At 40.1% G+C, this 12,836-nt stretch overlaps 1 protein-coding gene across 2 annotated transcripts in view; it reads right to left on the bottom strand.

Annotated features, from left to right (window-relative positions):
* Positions 1-12,836, bottom strand: part of ADAMTSL3 (ADAMTS like 3) — a 340,042-nt gene that overhangs the window by 115,082 nt on the left and 212,124 nt on the right. For both annotated transcript variants that reach the window (XM_041752919.1, XM_041752918.1), the window contains exon 16: positions 5,884-6,170. In XM_041752919.1, the coding sequence (XP_041608853.1) occupies positions 5,884-6,170 (287 nt within the window). The remainder of the gene's footprint in view (positions 1-5,883; positions 6,171-12,836) is intronic.

Genomic DNA, 12,836 nt, shown 5'->3' with positions numbered 1-12,836 from the left:
GCATCTCCTTTTGAAGCCCAGAGGCATGTCAAATTCATTATGTTCACAACTGAACTCATGATTTCCTTGTGCCCAACTGGACCTCTGGTGAGCACTCATCATCTCAGAAAAGAATCCAGGACTCAAACTAGCCACTTCATTTCCACTCACTCCCTCCACCCACAGATTCTCACCTGCTACACATTTTTCAGAGTCATCTGCTCTACTCCATCTCTAGCATCTTTACTACTTAAGGCCAAGCCTTTTCCTGGACGAGGCAATAGCTTCTTAAGACAGCCTCATTTACATCTGTTCATATCCCTTCCAAACCCTTTTTTAAAATACATCTGGGCTCACCTTTTTGAAATAAATTAAAGTTTGATCATGTAACTTTGAAAATGTAACTCCGCTTTGATTCCTTGTATGGATTCCCATTGATCCTGGGATAAAGAACCAAGTTGACTTTGCTTGTAAGGCATTAATTGGCCCTTGCCTTCCTCTCTAGCATCACCTCACCATCTTCCTGAGTACTCTGGCTGCACCTGCCTCTTCATTCCTAGGAAGGACCAGGAACCTGAAACCAAGGGACTTTGCACCTGCTTATTTTTCTGCTGGGAATTCTCTCCGTGCCGCTTCCTTCAATCCTTCCCTTGTTTGATTAGTTCTTCATCTTTCAGATTTAAGTTCAAATGCTATTATTTTTTGGAAAGCCTTTCCCTTTCTTCCCTAGTTAGGGCAAGTTCCTCCCATTATCTGCTTTATAGTGCCAGGTATTTCCTTTGCTATAACCAGCCTGATTCACACATTTGTGCGTGATTATGTGATCAGTGTATTTTCCTCACCAGGTATGAGTTGCAAAAGAACAATTGGGTGACTCTCACCCAGCCCAGTGCCTACCACAAAGAAACATGCAATAAGTATTTGTAGAATGTTGCTTTTGAATGAAACAACATAAAGATTCCTGCTACTGTCAGGACAAAGGCAAGGTTGGCATTGCCTACATTATTTATTATTATTCTTAAAATTCTAGATGATACAATAAGACATAAAACTTACCTAAGATAAATAACTATTTGAAAGGGAAAAGTAAATTCATCATTAATTACAGACAATTATTTTACTTAGAGAATTCATAAGAATAGACTTGAAAACTAGTAGAATGCTTTATGGGGCTCAGCAATTTAATCAGATTTTTTAAAAGAGAAAAACATGGCAGCATTATAAGAAAAACATCATATTATTATTATATGATAAAATAATCATTCCACCAGCACTTCTTCTATACCATATGTCAGGCACTGTAATTAAGCACTTCTCCAACATCATCTTGTCAAATAATTACATATAATCCTTTCATTGACTAATGAAGTAGGTATGGCTCTTCTCATTTTACAAAAATGAGCTTCTACAAACTTATGTAACTGACCCAAAGAAAGTGGTGGAAGGGGAGGAGGGCAGGGGGTGGGGGTGAATGGGTGACGGGCACTGAGGGGGGCACTTGACGGGATGAGCACTGGGTGTTATTCTGTTATGTTGTATGTTGGCAAATTGAACACCAGTAAAAAATAAATTTATTATTAAAAAAAAAAGAAAGTGGAAGAGCTAGATTCAAAGTGGGGTCAGGCTTCAAAGTCCATGCATCTGCTACTAGCTTGTGCCATAGAAAATACGAAGGCAAAAATGAAAGGTCCCAAGTGCAACAAATGACATAAAATACAAAGAAACATTCTGGTGAGGAATGTTTATGATGCAGTAAATTATAAAACCTTAACAGGGAGTATTGTAGAGGTAAGCATATCTTCCAGGATGTGTATGTGTATAGGCACGCACACACATGTGCACACATGCAAGGCTGCACACATACACACATGCCCTCTGGAAGCTGGAAATTCAGTATGCCTGAATTCTTCATGCTTTCAAGAATTAAAAAATAATTGCTTGTTGCCACTCCAGTATGAAAGCAGACTTATGAAAGCTTCTCAGGTATCAGCAATTATTACGAGTAGATGGATTTTGATTTCCTGTGTGATATGAAGACAAGTTAGAAGATACAAGTACACAGATTATCAGGATGTGACCAAAAGTTTATCTTTCCAGAAATCTGTGATTTGTATGTATTATTTTTCTATTATAAACAGGAATGTTGGGGAAATAGCTAGGTGCCTGGGGAAATTCTATTTTTCTGTGGTATTCAATTAGGGCAGATCAGGGTGAGGGTTAAAACTGACATTCATAGCCACACATAAGTGGACTCATAGAGGTTGAGCCTCCGAGACAACATTAAAATGGACCATAGAGAGGCAAGTATCACTGCATGTAAGTAGCACAGTCAAGACAGGACAGGCAAAATAACCAAAAACCATGGTGCACCAAGTCAAGGACTGTGTCCTATTCATTTTATATCGCAATACTGGGCCCAGAACCCAGAGACAATAGAGCCTAGCACAGAGCAGGCATGCAACTTCCTGCCTTTATAGAGGAGTTTGGTTTCAAATGTTAGGCCTTCAGTGTAATAGAATTTAGTGATCTATGTAAAAGGAAATTTTAAGCTTGAACCCACAAAGTTAAAAATATTACTTTCTGCCAAGTTAAAAAGCTTATTGTATGCACTTACGGTTCAACCCTTTCTGAAGAATGAGAGTTGTTTTCTGTTTTGGACCACAAGATGGGCTCTGAGTCTCAGTTTCCATAACTGTAAAATTTGGGTTAATGGATATCCAAAGTTCATTTAAATGATATTCTAGGATTAAGTAATATAATACACCCTCACGAGGCTCAACTGCTATTTAACTGGGTATTGAAAGATTTTCAAGTTGATCTCTGTTAAAATTTGTAAAATGTATTCTAGATGCACAACAGGATGTCAGAAAATAAATTGAAACCCTCACACCAACCATCTGAACACTGAACTGCATGCACTTCTACCATGTTCAAGGCAGTTTCTCTTCTCACAGTGGGCCCAAAGGTCCCCAGGTCACTAAGGATAAATTCAAGTAGCCAAGTTTCACAAAACTTGTATGTTTTATATGGATCCAAAGCTCATTCTATGGGATTACTGGGTGGCTCAGTGGTTGAGCGTCTGCCTTTGGCTCAGGGCATGATCCTGGAGTCCTGAGATCAAGTCCTGCATCAGGCTCCCTGCGTGGAGCCTGCTTCTCCCTCTGCCTGTGTCTCTGCCTCTCTCTCTCTTTCTGTCACTCATGAATAAATAATAAATATATAAATAAATATAAAAATATATTTAAAAAACAAAGCTCATTCTAATACTTCGAGGTATATACCCAAGAGAAAAGAAAACATACATCCATAAAAAAATATGTACCTAAATGATCATAGCAGTATTACTCACAACACCCAAGACATGCAAAAAATCCAAATTTCTAACTGATGAATGGGTAAGTAAAATGTGGTATATCCATACAATATAATAGTATTAGTCATAAAAAAGGAACAGAGTACTGATTCGTGCTATAACATGCTACAACTTCAACTGGAAATATTCCACTAAGTGAAAGGAGACAGTCACAGAAGACCACCTATTATATGATTCCATTTATATGAAACGTCCAGAATAGACAGAAAATAGATTAGTGGCTGCCAAGGGTTGCCACTGGCAGGAAAAATGGGGGTTTGAGGAAAAATGGGGAATGGCTGCTTACGGGTACAAGATTCTTTGGGGGATAAAACATTCTAACATTGATTGTAACGATGGTTGCACAACCTTACGAATATACTAAAACCCACCAAAGTATATACTTAAAACGCATAAGGTGTGTGGTATGTGAATTATATCTCAATAAAGCTATTATCAAGAAAAAAGGGGAAAAAAAGCCTGATTCCCATGGGTTCAGCCATTCTGGAGGTGGACCCTAGTGCCATAGGTTCATAACACCATAACAGATTTAACATTTTGGCATCAAAGCTTCAAATAAGAAAGAGGTCTAACAGACTCCACCAACTGGATCAGAATTAACCCAGTTGCGTTTCCTTGGGTAATTCCAAGTACTCTGCTAGTTCCAACAACCCAACATATCATCCTTTCCCAAATCAAGGGGGAATTTTCCAGTCAGGGAAAGAACTAAAACCAAGGATGACAAAATAGTAATTACTAGTTACTAGACAAAATAGTAATTCTACCAAGGGCAACATTCAAAAGCTTGAGGGGCGCCTCGATGGCTCAGTTGGTTAAGTGTCTGACTCTTCATTTCAGCTTGCGTGTGATCTCAGGGTTATGAGATCAAGCCCCGCATCGGGCTCTTCACTCAGTGCAGAGTCTGCTTGAGATTCTCTTCCTCTGCCCCTCCCCCTGGTCCCCCTTTCTCTCTCTCTCTAAAATAAGCAAAAAATCTTTTTTTAAAAAAGCTTGAGATGAACAGATTTGAGGGTGTGCAAGCAATAGTAGGATTTGTTTCTGCTCTCCATAATAAAAGACAAAGTTCCAGGCTTCTGGTGAAACCACAGGAATGTGATAGTTCAGAAGTGGTATAGACAGCTGACATTTTGCAGTAATGTAGTAAAAGTTCCAGACATCTATAATTGCAGTTGAATAGGGAACCATTTTTGCCTCACAGCAGCTAGCTCTAGAGAGATTCTCCAGACTCATTAAGGAAGTGCCGGTTCCTGTTATCACCAAGGGCATGTCAGAAATATGAAGGTTTCTAAACTAGAAACAAGGGCTGTGTCCAGGGTCCTGAACTCAGAGGGAGCAAGAGTTAGGCTCTGGGCAGCAACACAGGTATGGCTAAGGTTATGTGCCCTGGCAGCAAGTGACAGAGCAGCCAGTTAGGGTCCAGGTGAATAAGAAAGTCTAAATTCCTAGCTGGTTAGGTGGGCTTTTAAAAACCAGGGAGAAGCCAGTAAGAGAGCAGAGAGAATGTGATGGCAGTTAAGGGTTCTTTTCTTAAATTCTTTGTGCATAAGTCCATATGAAAGGTGGTAGTAGCTTAGCTGAAGCCTAAGGGTAAAACATATGCCACTCCATCTGCATCTACTACAGGCTGGCAATGTCAGAGAACAGGTGTCTGAGTCAGGATAGGTAGGTTTAGATGTTGAATTAGGACAAGAGAAAGACAAATACCATCAGGTCATGGAGACCAGATGGAAAGGACTGGGAATTCACCTAAGAGCCTGGGGGACAAAGGGTGAGGGGCTCAGGCATAGTGATAGGACCATGAGCTCTAAGACCTGATAGGGAGTTCCAAGTAATGGGTTCAAGACCACGAGGAGGCACTTGATCCTACTGCCTTCTAAGGTAGCAGCTTCTTCCCGCCAGCAGCTGGGACTAAAGTTAGCACACATTTAGCCACCAAGTTTTGCCTATCCACTCCCTTTGGATCCTGGAATGCTTAATAACCTTGGGGCCAACTTCCACCCTACTGAGGCCACCTGACCATATTAGCACTCCCTAATCCTAACAGGTCTGCCTGCTATACATGTGATTCCACATGTACATACATAACCTAGTCATCAGTATGTTCCGCACTGGTTTCCAGCCCAATATGTGGATATGAACCTAGCTACATTCTGAGGCTGACTCCCAACAGTGTAGCAATTCCAGGCCACTTTACTTTGTAACACTGATTTATGAGCAAGATTGCCTCGACTTACCAGTTCTGCATTTTCCTATTTATTCCATATTAATCAGTGGCCCCTTTCCCCATTTCATTTATGCAGATGCTTAGGCCAAAGGACATAACATTTTTTTTTTTGGCCACGATATAATCTCACTATCCTGTATCTTCTTAGAATAATTATGATGGAAAATAAAGCAAGCTTTTCAGTTATTCAGATGACTTCACCTCCTTTAGATTTATCTAACTTGCATATTTGGCTTGGATGATCTAGTGATTTGTCAAACCATAAGCTGTACAAGACAAGACTGTCCCTTAAGTGAGAATCAAGTACCTCCCAAGCATGTTGCTGTGCAAGGGGTGAACCCGGCATACTCCCAGTGGTAAGTCATCCTGCTGTCCTCCTGGAGAGAGGCGTCCAGCTCATGGGAGGCAGGGCTCTCCTCACACGGCTTCAGGAGGCAAGGCCGCTCGGTGGGCAGCTCAGGGCCTTCACACTCTTCCTCAGGCAGCTCGGTCTCTGTCTGTGTGAATGTGAGGAGCACGCGGCACTTCACCTCTCGGATCTGGATGCCCAGCCCGCATGTGGTGCTGCAGGCTGACCAGGGTTCCGGAATGAACCTACAGAAAACCCGGAGCCGGGGGAGGACAAACAACCATTACATATGCATCACAAAGGTGACATGCATGCTCCGAAGAGAAAAAGTAACTTCATTCTGAGGGAGTTCAGAACATTGGAAATGCCATACCTTTACTGATGCTCAATTATGTTGTTAGCAAATTTTCAAATCTTATTAGCAACAGAATTTTCCCTAAAGATATACTGAATGTTTTCATACACTTTATGACTCAAGTTCTGTGCTATGACCTTTGCATAATATCAGCAAAATTAGGGGGCACCCGGGTGGCTCGATTGGTTAAGCATCTGACTCTTGGTTTTGGCTCAGGTCATGATCTCAGGGTCATGAAATCCAGTCCCACATCCAGCTCCACACTTAGTCTGCTTCTCTCCCTCTGCTTTTGCCCCTCCCCACAGGCTGTCTGTCTCTCTCTCCCTCAAATAAACAAATAAATTTTTTAAAAAATATATTAGTTTTTTCAAATTTGGTAATAAACAAATCATCCCTGGATAATTTCTAATCTGATTTCTTTTATATTATGGAGCTTTTTCACCAATATTCATTCATTTAATCTTTATCAGGCTTATCCTTTAACTGGCAAGGTTTTATTAAACCCTCAATTTTTAAGGGCTAAGCTACAGGATAACAAATGTTTTCTGCAGTGTAGACAAAGCTTTCATATTCTTTCCTATTTACATAAATACACTGAACTTCATCTTCTTGAAAATACCTTAGGTATTTCACAATCTAGCTGAATAAAGTATTTATTTCTGATCCTGAATTATTATCTACTGAATCAGAGGTTGTCAACCTATGGCCTACAGGTCAATTCTAGCCCACCTGTTTCTTTACAGCCTACTATCCAAGAATGATTTTGATGGCTTTAAATATCTATTTATCTAGGGTGGGGGGAAAGGATAATATTTTTGTGAATGGCATAAAATTCTATTGAAGTTTCCATAACTACAGATTTATAAAAATACAGCCATGGTCACTTAGTTGCCTATTGTTTACGACTGCTTTTGTGCTATATGGCAGAGCTAAGTATCTGCAACAGAGACTATTTGGCCTGTAAAGCCTAAAATATTTACTATCTGGGGCTTTGCAGAAGATGTTTACTGATTCCTACACTGAATTTAAAAGCATAAGTTCAGTAGGGACTTAAGTATTTAAGATATCCTGAAGCAACTTACATCATGAGACATTCTCAAGTGACAGACAAGGAAGAGTTCAGTAATAGAATAAGTCTGGGGAATTGTGGGTGCAGTCATGTTAAACGGGTTAATTTACTACAAACTCTCCTAAAGACTATGATATATGAACACATACCATAAATGCTAAGAGGGGAATATGGTGTGCATCATTTCCTAAGTTTAAGTGAATACAGACCTTTCTCTGCAGGATGATGTGCTAAGTCACTTCAGAAAGTGATTAAGATGTAGCTCCAAGGCTTAATGTTCAAAAGGTAACAAGAGTCTCTTGAGTCCTCCAACCTTCTCTCCCCAGACAAGACATCACAGTTGTCCACAAGAGCACATTCCAATCAGCAGAATGAAACACCATTGCTGTGTATGAGCCCAGTAAAGAGCTATCAGGAAACCCTTCAAATTTTGTTTATTGTGCTGAAAACTGTTAGTGGGGAACTCCCTCTCCTAACCTTCCTAGGCCAGGAGAGGGCTCTCCCAACTTCCCAGGATGGAGTTGTACTGTAATAATATTTGCACAATATTCTTTTCTTTCCTTGCTGTTTCCCCAGGAGAACTGGAATGAAAACACTTGAATAAATTGATTGAATTGAAACACTTGATTAAACTCTTGGTTTTGGCTCAGGTCATGATCTCAGGGTCATGAGATTGAACTGCCCCTGTCAGGCTCCCTACTCAACAGGGAGTCTGCCTGAGATTCTCTCTCTCCCTCTGCCCCACCCCTACTCATGTTCTCTCTCTCTAAAATAAATAGTCTTTTTTTTTAAGGAGGTGGGTCTATATTAATTGAGCAGGAATAGTCTCCTCTTGGAGACAGTTAAATGAAGTAAGTTTGGGGTAGTTTATATACTATGATCTTTGGTCTAAATACACACAGAAAGGTATACAGACACATATAGAGTATATATGCTATGTAACTATATATTTATAACACATATGTCTATATATGCTGATTTATGTATAATTTCTCTTTTCTGGAAGCAATCACATGTGTTAGGGTCTAGTGTATATAAAAAGGGGGCTTCCATTTTTTGTTTGTAGCTTTAAAAGTTATGAATTTTCTAAACGTGTGCATACTGTACTTTAAGGGACACTATTTTTCCCCCTTCTCTCCTTAGTAATAAAAACTTAAAATTTGGGATTTTGCTTTAATGGGAAGTAGATTTTTTTCATTCAGACTAGACTCCTGTGTCTCTTGTGATAGATTACAGGGTAGGCAAGAAGGCTCACCTCATTTCCCAACAGGGCAAATGATGGTTGCATCCAGTACTTTCCTAAGGCATCCTGTATGTTTCAAGTTGGGTTTCAGAGGTCCTTTTAAGGGTCCTCTTAAAAACCAGATGCAAGAGCTGTCCAAATTAGCCATGAGTGATTTCAGGGGAGGGGGGTAACCTCACACTTTATGCCTAAATGAGCATGATTTTCTTCTGTGGATTTTTAAAAATTTTCATTTATTATTGCTAATTTAAACAAAAGATATTACAGTGTTAATGCAGTTCTGAATCTTGTTTTTTTCCTTCACAGAAAAAAAAAATTTAAGGATACAAAAATGGAGCAGAGCCACATGAAAACATCTGGAGTGCCATGTCTACGCCAAACGCAACCAGAGAAACAGGGCACGTTCCCTACGTCTGTAAACAACAGAAGAACTCAGAATAGCACTTCACTACCATGAGAGTTTAGACACGAGATGATAAAAATGACGGAATAAAATGGAAAACTATGGGGCTGAAGAAATAAACTGTGAAACCTAAGGATATGGTTACAAATATCATCAGGAATTCAAAACCTGGAAAATGCAGAAGAAACAGGGCTGATGATCAAATTGATGACACAGAGGCAGGACTTGGAAGTGCATGCAGTACTGAGAGGGAGAAGTTTTTGGAGCAATTGGAGGGGTGGAGGGGATGGACAGGCTGCAGAGGGGACTTTCTGGGGTAATGGAAGGGTTCCGTGTCATGCCCGAGGTGGGAGCTACAGGGCTGTCTCCACCTGATAAGATGCATCATTTTAAATAGACACAGCTTACTGTATATAAATCACACTTCTCCAAAATGGATTGTTTATTTTTTAATTTTTTTAATTTTTAAAAGATTTATTTATTTGAGAAAGAGAGAGACAGAGCATGACCACAAATGCAAGGACAGGCAGAGGGAAAGGAAGGGAATCTTAAGCAGACTTTGCACTGAGCACAGATCCCAATATCCCATGACCCTGAGACCATGACCTGAGCCAAAAATCAAGAGTCAGACACTTAACTGACTGAGCCACCCAGGTGACCCCAAAATGTATTTCTTTAAATGGCAGTTTTTAGAGACAAAATGAGAGAGAACCTAAAAAATCCGATATTGAAGATACGTGGATTCTGCAAGTAGAGGTTCTAACATGTGACCAACAAAAAAGTGTTCAGAACTAAAATATGTAAAAAGAAAAAAAGAGTGTCTAAAATACAGCTTGGAAAGGCACATTGTCTTCCAGGAAAAAGTGATAAAAAAAACGATGAGCATAAAAACCTAGAGTTTCAGGCAGGATAGTGGCCACCCCAAATGCTTATACCCTAGTCCCTAGAACTTATAACTAGGTTATACTGCATGGCAAAAGGAATTTTGCAGATGTGGTTAAGATTATTATGGACCTCAAGATAAGAAGACTGTCCTAGCAGGATAATCTAATCACATGAGTCCTTAAAAACAGAGAAACATCTCTGGCTGACGTTAAAGAGATGCAAGAAAAGAGCAAGAGAGATTCCAAACATGAAGGGCACTCAACCTGCTGTTGCTGGCTCAGAGATGGAAGGGGCCAGGAGCCAAGGCATGAAGGCAGCCTCTGGAAGTTGAGAACACTTCTCAGCAAACAGCTAGCAAGGAAGTGGAACTTTCTTTTTTTTAAGATTTTATATATTTATTCAGAGAGAGAGAGAGAGGCAGAGACACAGGCAGAGGGAGAAGCAGGCTCCATGCAGGGAGCCAATGCGGGACTCGATCCCAGGTCTCCAGGATCACGCCCTGGGCTATAGGCAGCGTTAAACCGCTGTACCACCAGGGCTTCCCGGAAGTGGAAGTTTCAATTCTACAACTGCACCCAACTGAATTCTGCCAACTATCTGAATTAGCCTGGAAGCAGATTCTCCCCCCAGGGTCCCCAGAGAGGTGCTCGGGCTACAGACACCCTGATTTTGGCTTGGTGGGACCCAGCACAGGGGACCCGGCTGAATCTGCTGGGCTAGAAAACATGTATTAAACCACTTGGTTTACAGTGAATTGTTAGAGCAGCCATAGAAACTTAAAAGCTTTGAATTTTCTAACCTGGATAATTTTTTTTTTTAATCAGGAACTTTGAAATAGCTTGGTAATAAAGCAAGCTATGTCCACCCACTCATTTTAAAGATGAAAACATCAACCCCATCAATGGGGTGTTTATGATAAAAAAAAAAACATAGAAAAGGATGAAATTACAAAGGATTGCTCTGTCATTGGAGAAAAGAAATCAAGAGAATATATGTCTGAAATTAATGGTGTACTATATGTATTCGATGTACTATATGTACATCGAATTTTTCAGAAAAGGAAACATAGACATTCTAGAAAATCAGAAACAAAAAACACTTAAAATAGAGGCCAGAATTTCAGCAATGATAACTTTAAAGGAATTAAACTATCCTATTAAAATACAAAGACTCAAATCTCAAAATCTATAGAAGATACAAACAAACTGTCCTCAGAAATGTAAAAAGTGTAAGGAATAAAGAAATGGGATAGGAAAATGTAAAAGGCCAGTATACATTTTAGGAAAGAAAAGATGACATTATTCTTTGATTAGGACTTGACACTGATGGGAAAGAGTAAAGTTATTTGAAGATTTTTAGAAAAAAAAATCATAGTGCAGTAAAATAGTCCCTGTCTATCTATATATCTATCCTAAAATTACCTGGTTTTCCAGAATTCAGCCAACACTTATTGCCGGCATCGGCTGCTAGGCGCTGGTGCTAAGGACAGTACATGCATTACTTGAATATAATCTTCACAACAACCTTACAGACAAGTACCATTATTTTCCTGACTGTAGATGAAAAACAACTGAAGCTTAACATGTGTACGAAAATTGAGCTTGTGAATAAAAACTCTGTAAGAAAGTGCAGGCCACTTGATTAAAACCACAAAATACTGAGGGGATTCTAACCCCAGACACCAGAGAGAGCAGCACACACCTCTGAATGGGAAGACTCCAAACTGTAAAAAAAAAAAAAAAACTGTAAAAAATAAAGTCCCTCCCACTTTATTAATTTAGCAAATGAATGCAGTTCTGATCCTTTTGTGTGTGTGTGTGTGGCATAGAGAGATTGGAAATAGACAAGACAACTCTCAAGTTTTATGGGAGGTTAGGTGAGGATAGTCAAGGGTACGCTTAAAAGGAATAACAATTACACAGCATTTACACAGCCTGAGAAAAATGTACTAAAACGTGACAGTAATTCCTATAGTAGGAGACTGGTGATGGAGTCCTCTGTTTACCCAGCAAAGGCAACTGGGAATCAGAGAGGACAGTACAAATTATCCACTATCCAGTGCTGGGGTGATTTGGTAATAATTTGGGAGAGAACCACTGATGCCACATACCACAATCCCCAGGGATCAGAGTCACATATAAACCATGAAAACGTTCAAAGTACAGTTGACCCTTGAACAACTCGGGGTTTAGAGGTAAGACCACTTCCTCCTTCCACCAGCCCACGGTTCAAAATCCACATATAACTTCTGACTCCCCAGACTTTTACCCATAATGTAAACAGTCACTTACACACAGTTTGTATGTTGTAAGTAATATATACTGTCTTTTTAATAAAGCAAGCTAGAGGAAAGAAACGTGATTAAGAAAAGCATAAGGGGGATCCCTGGGTGGTGCAGCGGTTTGGCGCCTGCCTTTGGCCCAGGGCGCGATCCTGGGGACCCGGGATCGAGTCCCACGTCGGGCTCCCGGTGCATGGGGCCTGCTTCTGCCTCTGCCTGTGTCTCTGCCCCTCTCTCTCTCTCTGTGTGACTATCACAAATAAATAAAAAAAAAATTTTTTTTAAAAAAAGAAAAGCATAAGGAAGAGGAAATACAGGTATAGTGCCATGCTGCAAAACATCCATGTGCAAGTGGACCATAGAAACTCAATGCTTTCTATGTGCCTGATCTTGCCCAGTAATTCCACCTTGCATGATCTTGCCCAGTTATTCCACCCCAGCAAATGCATCCCATCTAGACAATCAGAGATGTGCAATTTGAGATTTGATGCAGTTTGTTTTGTTTTGGGGTTTTTTTTTTTTGAATCATGGTGAGTGATCAGAAACAAGCTACAGACAGCCAGAAAGATCTTTCTAAAACATAACCAGGATGACATGACTAGTTAAAATCCTCTCACTGCCTTCAAAATAAAGTCCAAATTCCTTAGTGAACCCTGAAGAACCTCCAAGACTTGC

This window comes from Vulpes lagopus, chromosome 4, assembly GCF_018345385.1.
Source record: "Vulpes lagopus strain Blue_001 chromosome 4, ASM1834538v1, whole genome shotgun sequence".
NCBI classification, from domain to species: domain Eukaryota; kingdom Metazoa; phylum Chordata; class Mammalia; order Carnivora; family Canidae; genus Vulpes; species Vulpes lagopus.
The sequence above is the reverse complement of the archived record's forward strand: the minus strand, read 5'-3'. Positions and strand labels throughout refer to the sequence as shown.